At 43.8% G+C, this 14,014-nt stretch overlaps 1 protein-coding gene across 1 annotated transcript in view; it reads right to left on the minus strand.

The window, feature by feature from the left end:
• PTCHD3 (patched domain containing 3) overlaps window positions 1–14,014 on the minus strand; it is a 239,792-nt gene that overhangs the window by 75,951 nt on the left and 149,827 nt on the right. The window contains exon 3 of the mRNA XM_086939820.1: window positions 9,427–9,572. Within this exon, the coding sequence (XP_086795946.1) occupies window positions 9,427–9,572 (146 nt within the window). The remainder of the gene's footprint in view (window positions 1–9,426; window positions 9,573–14,014) is intronic.

Raw genomic sequence — 14,014 nt, forward strand, 5'->3', positions numbered from 1 at the left:
TCCTAGGATGCTTGTTTCCAGTCCAGGGAGGACCTGGCCTGGCAGTTTGGGATGGACTGTTCCCATAGGGAGCAGGGTCAAAACTGATCTGCAAATGGCAGGGTTCAAACTGGAATGGCATGGGGGAAACAAAAGATCTCTGTACTGGAGTGAATGTATGACATTTTCCTGCAATCTATCCATCAATTGTTCCTTTTGCAACTTTCTAAGAATGCTATTTTCAAATCTGTAACCTAAAATGTAACTTTACCATTAAAGGAGGATTTTAAATTACAATTAATTAGACATCAAACATGAAATATGTTCCCAAATTGTTCCTAATTAAAAATGAGCGCCTAGTAAATGTAATAAAGTAACCCAATGTTATCCTATGTGAGAGGTAGGCCCCACAGTAGTAAAAAACAACCTTTGTAGTTTTTTACTACCAGAACATATAAAACTTAAAAGTACACATCTAACCTTTTAATTATAATGCACCTTGGGATGCCTATGGCCTTAGGGGTGGCTTACATGTAATAAAATGGGAGCTTGAGGCTTGGCAAGGAGTTTATTTTGCGAAGTCAAATTGGCAGTTTAAAACTGCAGTCAGTCTGCAGTGGCAAACCCGGGAAATATTTTAAGCGGCTACTTAAGTGGGTGGCACAATAAGTGCTGCAAGCCCACAAGTAGCATTTAATTTACAGGTCCCGGGTATATGGTATACCACTTTACAAAGAACTTATAAGTAAATTAAATATGTTGTGTATGGTGTGGGTTTGGCTGCAGGGCCAGGCCTTTGGCTAGGCCCAGAGGCCAACCCTGACTCATACACCCAAACACAAGCTGTGCACACTCTTTGGCCATGCACAGTATGGGGTTGGATGTAGTGTGTGTTATATTTTGTTTCATTTTAATTCTGTATCTGAGAATGTACACAGGGGGCCATACTGAGACTCGTGGGTGGATCTGTGGATCTGAGGATCTGAGGATTAGCCTAAAAATAAAAAGTGAGGAGATGCACTGGGCCATCCTCCTGAGGCTCTTTGAGTCCCAAAGAGCACCACCTCCCTGGGGCTTCATTTAAAAAAATGGAGGAGGGCCACATAGACCCCCCTCTGGGTTTCCTAGAAGACCTGGGACCACTAGCTCCCAGAGGCTTTGTTTACAATAATGGAAGGAGGGGTCACACAGACCCCGCTCCTGGGCTTCTAAAACCCCAATGGTGCCAACTGGGTGCCCTGCTTGGCTCCAGGGTCCCCAGCATTTGACGGCTGGGCCGCCCAGGGCATGGAGTTCCTGGGACTGAAATTTGGCCGGGTGGCTGTGTGAGCTCTTTTCCTCATTGAACTAAGGCCGGGCCATGGGGAATGGGGTCCCCAGTGCAAAAGTCAGCCTGGGAAGCGGGCATGCACAGCCTCCTTCCCCCATTCAATTAAGGCCAGGCCCTCATTAAGTCATGGCTGGCCCCAGGTGATGGTGACCCAAGGCTGTTCTAGCCCTGATGCTTATTGCACAAAAATGAAATCTAAGCATTAAGTACTTATACATATAAACATAGCCTCCGTTGAAGCTCCTCTTCTGTAAAGGACATATGATCCTAGTTCTCGAGGTTGGAAAAGGCAAAGCAAGTGTGTTTTCTCAGCAATTCCGTATTGAAAAATGATCTGAAATTTTTTGTAGCGGTGACTGCATTGTTGATCTATTGAAGTTCAATTTGTATGTGACCGCGACATGTGGGTTCTCTCTAGTCCTCTTTCGGTGAAAGCAGAGTTCATGGTTTCCCTTTAAATTGCTAGGAATATGCAAGTGTAGAAATCACTTGGATGCTTCCCAGTTTGGACAAGCCCACCATAATAGTATCCAAAGGTTTTCCTGCCTCTTGCCAGGATGATGGTCAGCTGACAAGCTGCCCCTCAAGGGTGTTTTCCGCTAATTTTGGTGAGCAGTTGTTGATGCTGAGGAATATGAGAACATCTCCACCAAGCAAAGAAGGTGTGGAGGAAATTAAACTTTTTGTATACTCGTCGTTTTCTCTATAGCAGGATTCATGTTATCACACATTTCTGGATAAAGATGCACCAGGAACAATCACATAGCCAAAATGCACACAAGATCACTCATGGCCTTTCCTCATGCTCCATTACACAGCTGTAGTGTAGAATACATACTGGACATTTACCAAAGGAGGTAACACTTAGTAATTAACCAGTATAAAGAATTCTACTTTAGTAGATATTTTGTGCAAAAACTGTGGACTCTAGTTGTATAAAAGGCAGGTGTGGTTCCTTTGTGGCCAACTCCCTCACACAGCTACTATAACATGGACATAGACACATGGATGCCTACTCACGCACTCACACACCCACTCACAGATGTACTCATACACTCACTCAGGCACTCATGGACCCGCTCACAGACCCATACAGACACTCACACAATCACTCACAGAACCGTCCAGACATTGATTAACCCACTCACAGAACCACTCAGACACATATACCCACTCACAGACTCACTCAGAAATACATGCACCCACTCACAGACCCATACTTCCACCAACAGCCGATCACAGACCCACTCTGCGCAGGCTTATAGGCACTCGACTTGATTTCGGAAGGGTCACCTAACGTTTTGGGCAAATTTAGAATTGTGATCCCTGAGTTTTGCTATTTGGTTCCATTTTTTATATTTGTTTCTCTCTGTTCAGCAAGTTGATATTTGGGGGTTAAGGGTGGGCGTCTGTTAAGGGCCATGAACATTTCTTCCTCAAGTACCCAAAATCACATTTTATTTTAAAAAAAATCTGTACAATAAAGTTTTCTGAGTGCTTCAGAAAAGGCCTACCCCCACTCCCAATCACCCCTTTCAAACAGAGTGAGTGCCGTGTTGACCTTGATTTGTGGGGCACATGCGCCTCAGTCAGCTCCTTCAGAGAGGAAAGAGGGTGAAGGTGCTCTGGAAAACATGGCATTATAGAGGCAGGCGGGCAACTAGAGCCAAATTTCAGGGGGGGGGCTGAAAAAGATTTCGGGGGGGAGGAGGGGCTAATTCTTCCATCCAGCCATAGGCAGAGTGGAATTGGTGAAAACACAACAAAAGCCTCATTAACAAATAAATTGTATTTTAAAGACCTGTGAAGTACTTGGGTGTGGCTGCAATTAGAAGGTTGCCAGCCCGTAAAGCTATCTCAGCCCGGGTTAGCACACGCACCGGGGGGGCTGAAGCCCGGTGAGCCCAATGGGTGTTTGGTGCCTGTACAGAGGCAAGACACTGAACTAACTGAAAGGAATTGGCATACTTGTCACCTCTTTTCAGGTTACCATCTCGAATTGCTTAATAAATAGTGCCCGTGGTCCCTGGAGGAAAAGCCCACTAAGTGAGAGTGAATGGGCACTGTAAATATGACTGAAGAGCAGGTAGGAGAGTACTAGTGCCATTAAAGACACAGGAAGGCCACATCTTGGGACCTCTTGGAGGACGCGGCAGCGGATCAGCACAACACAGGTGGCAAGTGGGCACACTGAGGACATACCAAGGGCTGGAGGCAGTGCGCACTGGGCTGCCGGGAATCTACAGAGACATGCACCAGGCTGCAAGTTGTCTCCTACCCCAAGCTACATTACACTCACTGTTTTGTGTGGAGCCGGTCTTCACTCGGCTGGCTTATCTGGCAGTACCCAAGCTGGCTATGCTGGTGCAGCCAGACGTGCACCTTCCTCCACTGCCAACTACTGGCCCCGGGATCCCAGCCCCTGGGGAAGGTGCTGCTGGGAGTTCTGCTCCTGCCCTGCACTGGCCCTGTCACCTCCAGCTGCTGCTCTGAGCCGCTACTGCCACCAGCCTCTGACGTCAGCGGATGGCTCCGCCTCCCTAAAGCACTACTCTGAGTCGCTGTGCCTCGCTCTGTTGGTATTGAATGTTTTTATCCCCAAGAGACAACTTGACTGTCACTTGCACTGACAGTTTGGTGAGACCAAGAAGGAAAAAAGTTGCTGACTAGCACGGCTGCCGTGAAATGGGAGCCGTGCTGGTAGGAAGCAGCACTGACCAACTACTATTTAGGTACACTGCTGGCTTATTTAGCTGAATGATAACAAGAAAGTAGTCCCTAAATGGAATAATACCAGCCCAGCAGCATAACTAAACAGTAGTTGGTCGGTGCTGCTTCCTGCAAAACTGAAGCAAAACAGAAGTGATGCTTTGCATGGCGAGCCAACCATAAACAAGATAAGAAGAGCAATGCAATGTTAAACAAATGGTGAGCAGCAGGACATATAAGCCGCCAATAGGCGGAGTTTCTCTCAACAATATAGATTACTTTATGTCTCTGGGAGACAGCACATGCACTGCCTTGGCGAGACCTAAAAATGGAGCCCTGTGATTGGGCACGAGGCCGTTTTAACCATGAGCCTTCACTCTCTCATGGGAGAGGTGGCTAAATGTTAGAATTTGGCCACCATTGCTGTTTACTGTGAAAATTTGCAGGTGTTGTGGAAATTAAGTACAAAATCTGCAGAAAGGCATCCTGTCACCATAGATGTGGAGAGGAGGTCTCTAAGGCATAACTGCTGTAATGAATTTAAATGTTTATTTTTATTTATTAAAAAATGATCCCAAGGGATTCTCATGGGATTGTGCATAGTAAAAAGGGGTAGGTGAGTTCCCAATATAGTCTACTAGAAGAAATGCATATTGTGGCCCCTTTGAGAGTAAGTGTGTAAGACATAAGTACTGTGATGGGTAAAAGGTTATGTTGTTTTTTTTTTAATTTTATGATCTCGTGAGACTCTAGCGGGATCGTGAAAATTAGGAAGGAAGGAGATGTTGATCTTTGAATACTCCCTGGTATGCACAATTTTTATTGTAGGAAAGAGTCTTCTGGCCTAATTACAAGCCTAGCGGTCCATGGACTGCAAGACTTGTGTGAGAGTGGTGGTCTTCCAGCTGTCGTGGAATGCATGCAGGGAACCACGGTTCATGCAGATAACAGCGGTGGGGTCTTGTGGGGGGATTTCGAGGGACGATGCAGAGGGAAAATTAATTATTTATTTATTTTTTTCTAAGCATCATCCCTCGAAATCCCCCCCCATGCGGCCCCACCGCTGTTACCTGCATGGACCGCGGCTGCATGCAGGGGCACAACATGTGCCCCCCTGTGTGTATGCACCCCAGTTCCTGCACAGCATGGACTTCACAGTCTATGCATGGGCAGAAACTTTTTTGGCGGTCCCATTTTGGTGCCTATTTTCAGGGCACCACCTTGGGAACGTAAAAAAAAAAGCACGCCAGACATGAGATTTACTCGGAATCTAGTGGGTGGCCTGACCTTGGGAATGGTGATGCGGCGGCTGGGCCGACCCGGCTTAGCACCGCCAAACTTGCAATCAGGCCCTTAGTGGAGATGATGTTTATCAGCCTACTATTTACACCCATCAGCTTGGAAAGATTTGTGAGTAGAGTTAAGGATATTTCCAGACCCTAACATGCACACCCATCATCCAAGAGTGGGGTCTCAGCTCTAACTATAACTTGTGCCCCCATATGCTATGCTCATAACCTCACATATGACATCACTTGTGACATGTTCTATGATATAATTTACAACATCATTCATGGCATCTCAAATGACATAGTTGATGACATCACTGATGACATTACTGATGACTTCATCCAAGCTTCGTTTGTACACATTGCTCTTCAAAAGGGCATAGGCTTGTAGATATGAAAGTAAGTGCACAGTAGCTCAGAATAATATGAAGCATCATTACTGCTATCATACATAAAACCCTGATAGGTAAATCAAGCTTGTTTTAGGTGTAACATTAAACCTATACCATGCACTTCATGGGTAGCAGAGTTTATTTTGACTATGTTTCACAGATAAAAGGGTAACTTATTCTGCACACATTGTTCAATCTGAATACAAATGTTCAGGGAAACCAAGTTCCTCTAGATCAGTGCTACTCATAGTGCGGCCCCAGGCGACAAGTGGCCCGGGGGCCGCTTGTGGCCCTCTTGACATTCAAATGCGGCCCCCCTGGTAAACAGCTGCACCAGCTACTGTTTAGTTTATGAGTTCTAATGTTCAGATTTTTTTTTAAATAAACGGGCAATTCTTTATTAACCTACAAATAATTGCTTGCCCATTTATTTACAGTGTATGTAGACCACTTTAAACAATCCCTGACCCACCCAGACCCCCTACTTCCACCCTGCTGGCATCAGTACAGGCCCTCGGTCACATCACAGGCCATACTTTGTGGCCCCTGGGTAAATGTTTGTGAGTACTCATGCTCTAGATACTGAAGCCATGTTACATAATAATGCCCCACTACAGACAATACTTACCTGTATCAAACTCCTGACTGTTACTGAACCTACTTTGAGAAATGAAGTGGATATAAGTAGAAAAGGGGGTGATATTTACTCTACGAAAAGTGTTTACTCTGTACCACACCATTTGCTGACAGTGAAACTCTAATGAAAAATACACCACAGATAATTAAAAATGATCTACAAAGAACAGCGTACACTATGTTCAAATCTGTCCAAACACCGTTTATTCACCTAAAATAACCAAGTTCTTAAGATGCTAAAGATCATACTAACTTTAGAATCCATACTGAGTAAAAACTTTACAGAGAGGCATATCTTCTGATGCAAAACAGGCACATATACATAGGTTAGTACCTGTTGCACACAGTCTTATATGTTAAGTAGAAATTGTCTTGCTGATATAATTCTGTCTAATAAACCAAGGCCGATTACAATACTTATTATGAAGTACGTAGAATCTTTGCTCTGCTGGAAACTTTTTCGGCAGTACAAAAAACGTGTGTGGACATAATGCGCAGAAGTTATCAACTGTCACCTGTACACAGCGGTACTCTTCAATGCAAACATTTATAAAGTGTTCAATACCTCTGCACACCTATGATGCATTAGTAGTACATACTTTTTGCAAACCCACCCATTAGCTGGACCCAGGCTGTAAAAAAGTAGGTAGAAAAGTAATTTGGTAATTACCCTCCACTATTGAATCTATAAAACAAACCAGCACACTAACTGGATAATGTCATTAGTGATGTCATCAATGATGTAATTTGAGATGTTATAAATGATTTCATAGAACATGTCATGAGTGATTTAATATGTGAGATCATAAGCAATGCATGACGGGGCGCAAGTTATAGTTAGCGCTGCTGACTATAACTGTGGAATTTCTGTGTTTTTTAAAGTTCGAAATGTTAATGTTATCACTGACATATTCACCTAACTATAATGTTACCAAAGGAAATCGGTTTATTTGTTTTTTTTGGTTTGCTAATAACTTTAGCACCATTTAACCAATCTACACAAAACTTTAAAAATAAATGTCTCATCCACCACCGATTCACCGTTATTTAGCTCACTGCACCATCCCAGCTCAGAACCTGGCTTTATGTGAGTCCCTTGCTCATTGCACCATCAGGATTCAAGCAAGCCGGGCCGAAGACGGCTGAAATGCCAGAAACCGGTCCCCGGTAGCTTGTTTCCTTCCCAGTATAAGAAATGGCTAATCTGAGCTGGGATGGTGCAGTGAGCTAAAAAACGGTGATGGATCAAGCCCTGATCTTTGGACTGGGTAAGAGTTGTCTGCTTAATTCAGACACTCTGTTCATCACCACCCCCTTTTCTGAATCATTTTGTCCACCATAAGCGTGGAAGGGTATACTCAGATGTGAGTCCCTTGCTCATTGCACCATCAGGATTCAAGCAAGCGGGGCCGAAGACGGCTGAAATGCCAGAAACCGGTCCCCGGTAGCTTGTTTCCTTCCCAGTATAAGAATTGGCTTGGTAGTTTGGTTTGCCCTGTTCCCATCATGCACTGGGACAGGAACAGACTAATTTGCATGTAGCCAGGTTCTGAGCTGGGATGGTGCAGTGAGCTCAAAAACGGTGATGGATCAAGCCCTGATCTTTGGACTGGGTAAGAGTGGTCTGCTTAATTCAGACACTCTGTTCATCACCACCCCCTTTTCTGAATCATCCACCACCGATCCTTGCTGGAAGGTTTTGAGGTGATCTATCAAGTGTGCCAAGAAAAAGGGGGGCTCGTGTTCCTAGCACAAGTTTCCATTCAACAGAGATTCAGAAAAAATGTCTGAACGTAATTACACCAAATTTTGCAGAAAATTAGATATTTGCTCAAAAAGCATGGTTGTTGTGATTTGTTGTAAATCTATTCCATACTTTTGGAAAAATTAAGGTTTAAATGTATTTATATTTGATGCCTCAGTACCACCTCTGATCCACCACAGAGATCTGGAGTGCCAAAAGCTTAAGTCTAATTATCTGATTGGCTGGCCAGAGCCTGAGAAAAAGTTTGTTGCTGCCATTTTAAAACTCTGGTTCTTAGTCCCTGTGTCTTAGGAAATAACAAAAAAAAGTGGGGAAGGCTGGATGTTGTGGGGGTCTAAAAGGGTCCCCTATTGAGGTGCAGGTTAAAAAATAATGTTTTATTTTGCATCTCCTCAGATCCACAGAGCCACCCCGGCACCCAACACGAATCCTGCGCGATCCCTTGGATCTGTGGCACTGTGAAAAAAAAGAGCCATATTTGAGCACAGCGCAAGACCTTGCCCAGTGCAGGCTTGCTTGCCCATGGGGAGTTTGGCACAGAGTTTGCAGCACATGGTTGGTAAAGTAAGGTATGTTAAAAAAATTACTTTACATTAAAAAAGAAGCCTAGAAATGAATTGAAAGAAACAAAGGCTAAAAGTGACATTATAGTTAGGTATGGCCCCGTGCCCTAGGGAGGGTTACCCAAACAGACCTTTCGCATGGCCAAAGGCCTTGTGCAGTGCAGTATTGGTAAAGTAGGTTATGGTACAAGAAAATGACTTTATGGTTAAAAAAAACCTAGAAATTCACTGAAATAAAACAAAGGTTAAAAGTGATATTATAGTTAGATATGGCCATAATATCTCCTCATATTTTAAAAAACGTATAAATTCATCGAAAACCAGATGTCAAAGTGACGTAATAGTTAGGTAAAAATGTCAGTTATAACATAATATATCATGCTAAAAACATATGCTGGAATTCGACAATTATAGTCAACTGAAGTTACTATAGCTTGTGTCATTAACGAAGTATAAGTCCTGCACTTGCTATGCACTGCTTATACTCACATATATTACATTGATCATGACATGTGCAAAAATGGCATTGATGCCATTACTCTCAACCTCACTGTCAATCTCTATCTTTCTTACCGTGTTTGTGTACTAGAATTGTGAGCTTTTGTCTCTGATTGCTATGACCTAAAGCAAAAAGTACCGACGTTTTAAGTAGAAGTAGTTACAGTAGCTAGTTTCTCCGTCTGATATAAATACATACTAACCTTCTGTTTGTGTTACATTGTATATTATACAGTGAATACTCTTGTAAAAATGTTTCACTTACCCAGGCTAAGAAATGGTGCATATGCAACAGACATCACATATGGCACTCCACAAAACATCAGCAGCCCAAAACTTGCCACATTTGCCAACCCAGTTGAAATCACACCGAGCATTGCTACACCTGCTTTGTTTCTCACGCAGTCAAATCTGGAACAAATGTGAACATGTCTACTGTTAGTTGTGCAAAATGAGGTTAACTTAATTTACAAACAAATTACATAAATTGTGCAGATTTTCTTGGGCTGTATGCAAGCAAGTATCATGGACAACAAGCTGCTCTGACACTCTCAATATGTTGACAGCTGCGCAACAGCAGTAACAATTGTGGACTCTGGATGACCGAAACACGACAGAGGTTTATTTTCTACGCTATGTGACAGTTAAGTTGTAGCCCCGTCTTCCTGAGGCACTGGTGGCCTCACTGAGATGCGTTACAAACTCGAGGATGCTGCCGGTGGTTTTCTGGGACCATTCATTGCTGGTACCGGGTAGTGATATCAGATCAAAGTGACTCCATGACCAGACCTAAAGCAGTTGTGAAACGTGTGACAGCGTGGCATGGGTTCAGGTGGTTGGCTGGCGCTGCAGCTCAGGACGAACACTGAGCTTTCAGATCTCCTTGGACAAGTTAGTCCTTCAGCATGCAGACCACCATTTTCCCCCTTTTCCATTTCAAATGCCCCCAAAATGGGAGTGGGGACTTCAGTTCAGGAATGCTTCTGAGCTGAGGTTCAGCTGTGTCTGTGGTCGCAGATCTGGCTGCCTAATGCAGTTTGAAATACCACCAGTCATTCGAATTTGTGCCACATTGTCTTGTTTGAACCATTTTATAATATTGCTGTGCTAATGATTCATTGCACAAACTGTCAAAAATGTTTTTAATCTTCTTGTATGAATGAGAAAGAGATTGATGGACATGAATGTGAGAGTATGACTATTTCAAATCCTTTTTGGGCAAAAAACATTTTTTTTTGTATTTTTGATAAATATCTCTGTTGCTTTGGTTCTTTCTGCCCATCATTGTCTTACTATCAAACTCTATTGTTATGTATAGTTGGTTGCCCTAAATATGTACACTGCTTAATGCACGTGATGAATTGTGCGTCAGGCTGATTTGTCATTTCTGCTAAGGAGCTGAGGGGATCCATTGAGGCACAGGTGTTACTGTTAAAGCTTCAAAGGCCCATGTGTTGGCATGAGCTAGGCTGCTGTGTGACACATCGGCTTCAGGTTGTTACAAAAGAGCTAAACTATGTGTTATTGATGCAGCCTCTCCGGCATCCCCTATGCATGCTCGAAGACTATCTTGTCATGGCCTAAGTGAAACAGTGGTGTTGGAAATAAAGTGATCGCAGCGTCCGATTACTGTCCCTGGAACTTTGATGAGCATTTCAGGTGACTGCCCACACCCCTCCTCTGTATCCAGAATGCTGGTGGTCTTGGTGCTGCTTGTGAACCCACCCCACTCCGCATACCTTCACTTATGCACGAGGGATGTGAGCACAACAGCACTCAGCACCTGTTGACACAGTGAAGTAGGGTTCAGTGGGTTGTACTGGGAAACACTCCAGCAACTGTGGCATCTGTACGGACATCATTAATAGTCACCCACAGAGGAAACCATGCATGAGGACACACATCAGCATGGCGTGCGATTTATACCTGTCCACACACCAGCTAATCTCCCACTATCCTATCAGAGATGTCTATGGGCCACACATCGTCATCCGCACACATGACAGATAATACATGGTCCTGCACAAGGACATCCACACACATATAACAAATGATACATGGTCCTACACATGGCCATCTGCACCACACATATGACAAATGATATACTGGCATCGTTTAAGAAACCTGAATAGATGACTTTGATGGTGGTCCATAGCTATTTAAATAAAATACCAGTATTGCTAAAGCACACAGCTACCTCCGAAGAGGTGTCCCGGCACTGGGGGCCCTTGGGAAGATTAATCAAGCTAGAGTCACATGGTGCTGAGCGAAACTGCCGCCGGCACATGGAATCGAACTGTGAACCTCGTAGTCCGGAGTCAGGCACCCTGGCTGCTGCGCCACGCCTCTTCCACACATGGGCAGATAGCATCACAAATAGCATCACACATGTTGAAAGGAATATAGAGTCAACAGCCACGACGTGTATAATTCTGTCTAAGAGATTTAGGGCCCGATGTAGGTGTCCATTTACCGACCGGTAACGGCCGATTTCGGCCGTTACCGACCGGTAAATGGTCATTCCTGATGTAGCTGGTCTATTTTACCGATTCGGTAAATTTACCGAATCTGTAAATTTACCGAATCGGTAAAATACCGAATCAGTATTTTTACCGATTCGGTAAATTGGAGATGTAGGTGGGACTCTACTGAGTCCCACAGGCCTTACCGAATCGGTATTTTACCACCCAATCCAATTAGGTGGTAAAATACCGAATCCAGGTGTGCATGCACATGTGTGCATGCACACCAGTGCCATGTGACACACAGACATGCCCTAAGGGCATGTCTGTGTGCCACATGGCACACGTGCCTGAATTCAGGGTGCTAGAGGGTGTCAAAGTGACACCCCCTGCACCCTTGCAAAAATCGGTATTTACCAAATCGGTAAATACCGATTCGGTAATGACCATTGATTCCTATGGGCTGCAATGCCCATAGAAATCAATGGGCTTTACCGATTCGGTATTTGCAGAATCGGTAAATACCGAATCTTAAGGATTCGGTATTTACCGAATCTGAAATACCTACATTTCCCCATTTTAATTGACCACTACTTAAATACCGAATCGGTATGATTTGGTATTTTAGAAGTGGTAATTTAGAATTACCTACATCGGGCCCTAAATCCTGTGCTCCATCCAGACAAACACCATGATCACACATCCAGGAGCTTGGACTGTCCTTCTATTGTTGTAATGATGTGTGACAAATAGCTGTAAAATTGCAAAAGGGGCATGTTGGCTCAATTCATCCTATTCGTTGACAAACACATAAAAGGGCCCTGGTCAGGTGATTCAGTGGAACCACCAGGCCTTATGCTTCCACTGACATGATCCTCAAACCTATCAACAAAACTATATCAACACTTCCTCTGAAGATTGTGAAAGTGGACAATTTATTCAGTTTTTTTTGTTTATTCTATATTGCACTCCACTATGTGTAAAAAGACCTGTGGAAATAGAAAGCCTCAGGTTACATTAAATATCTCAGGTTTAACTAACCATTTTATGTTAATTTAAACAAATTAATTGCAGATTTATTTGCAGTTTCTGTACTGCTTCTTTCTAGCAAAGCTGGGAAAGCTTTGCTAGAAATGCTCACTGCTCTGAAATAAACGTTGCAAGTTACAATATAAAAGCAGTGTGTAAATAATTAGGTAATAATCATTCGTAAGCAAATGGAAGTTTATGAAAGCAGAGAGGTGAATGTCTGGTGAGGACCAATAGTAGCCTAATTAATGGAACTAAAGGAAGGTGAGGGAGGTAAGCAGTAAAATGAGCAGGGGCTTGGAGAAGATTGTAGAATTGTGAGAAATTGGGTTAATCCTTGAGGGGAGAGTGAGCCCTTCTCAAGCACTAGCCACAATCCTTGTCAGGGTGAACTACAACAGTCAATAAATGTACCAGTACTTAACCCTCTGGTAGCTTGGCACAAAAGCGTCATGCCTAAGTTAGAGGCAATGTGTACATTATTTATGCAGCACACAAACATTAATACATTGAAAACACAACATAAGAAAAATCACACACACGTTTAGAAAAATACAGTACAATTCTATAAATAATTTGACACACAAATAACAAAAAACCAATCAGTAGAACTGGAGAGATTACATTTTAAAGGTTTTAGGAAAGTATAGTGCCTACAAGCACAAAGTACCACTTGCGGTTATCTGATCATGCCAGAACAGGTTAAAGTCACAAGTGCAAGCCAACCACAAAGGAGCATGGGGAGGATACAGGGACAAGGTTAGTTCTGCTAAAAAAAGTTGCCATCTAAAGTTTGGGGCAAAGCGTTCTGTTCATGGTGGAAGAGACTGTGAGGAGCAGGGAGAGTGTTGCAGAAATTCCTCACTGTAGCGTGATGAGCAAACCAGGCATCGTGGACAGTCATTGCTGGAGATTTTCATTGGTGGTCACCTTGAGCTGTTGATGCTGTAGCAAAAAGTGCAGTTCTTTTGTTGCTGATTGTCACTGGTCAGGGTCACCAGAGTTTCACTTTGGTGGTAGGCGTGGACGGGAAGATCTTGGCACATACTGGCCTATTCCCCATTGTGAAGAGCCCAATACTTCAGGATTTCTCCTGTTCTTAAAGGAGGACCTTACCTGATGCCACAAAAAGAGTCCAGGACCAGACAGGCACGTCCTGGGGATCTGGAACTCACTCTAGCAGAAGCCAGCAGGGTTCAGGAAGGTCCAGACAGGTCCAGTTGCAGCAGGTCAGCTAGGCAGTCGCAGAGAAGCCTCTGAAGCTTGTTGTGTAATTGTAAGCTGATAATAATGGGAGGTCAGTTCAGTTGGCCCTTCGAGTCACTTCAGCCTGGCATGAAGGGTGCAGGTTCAGTCTCCCTT

This window comes from Lissotriton vulgaris, chromosome 10 (assembly GCF_964263255.1).
Source record: "Lissotriton vulgaris chromosome 10, aLisVul1.2, whole genome shotgun sequence".
Classification (NCBI taxonomy): Eukaryota; Metazoa; Chordata; class Amphibia; order Caudata; family Salamandridae; genus Lissotriton; species Lissotriton vulgaris.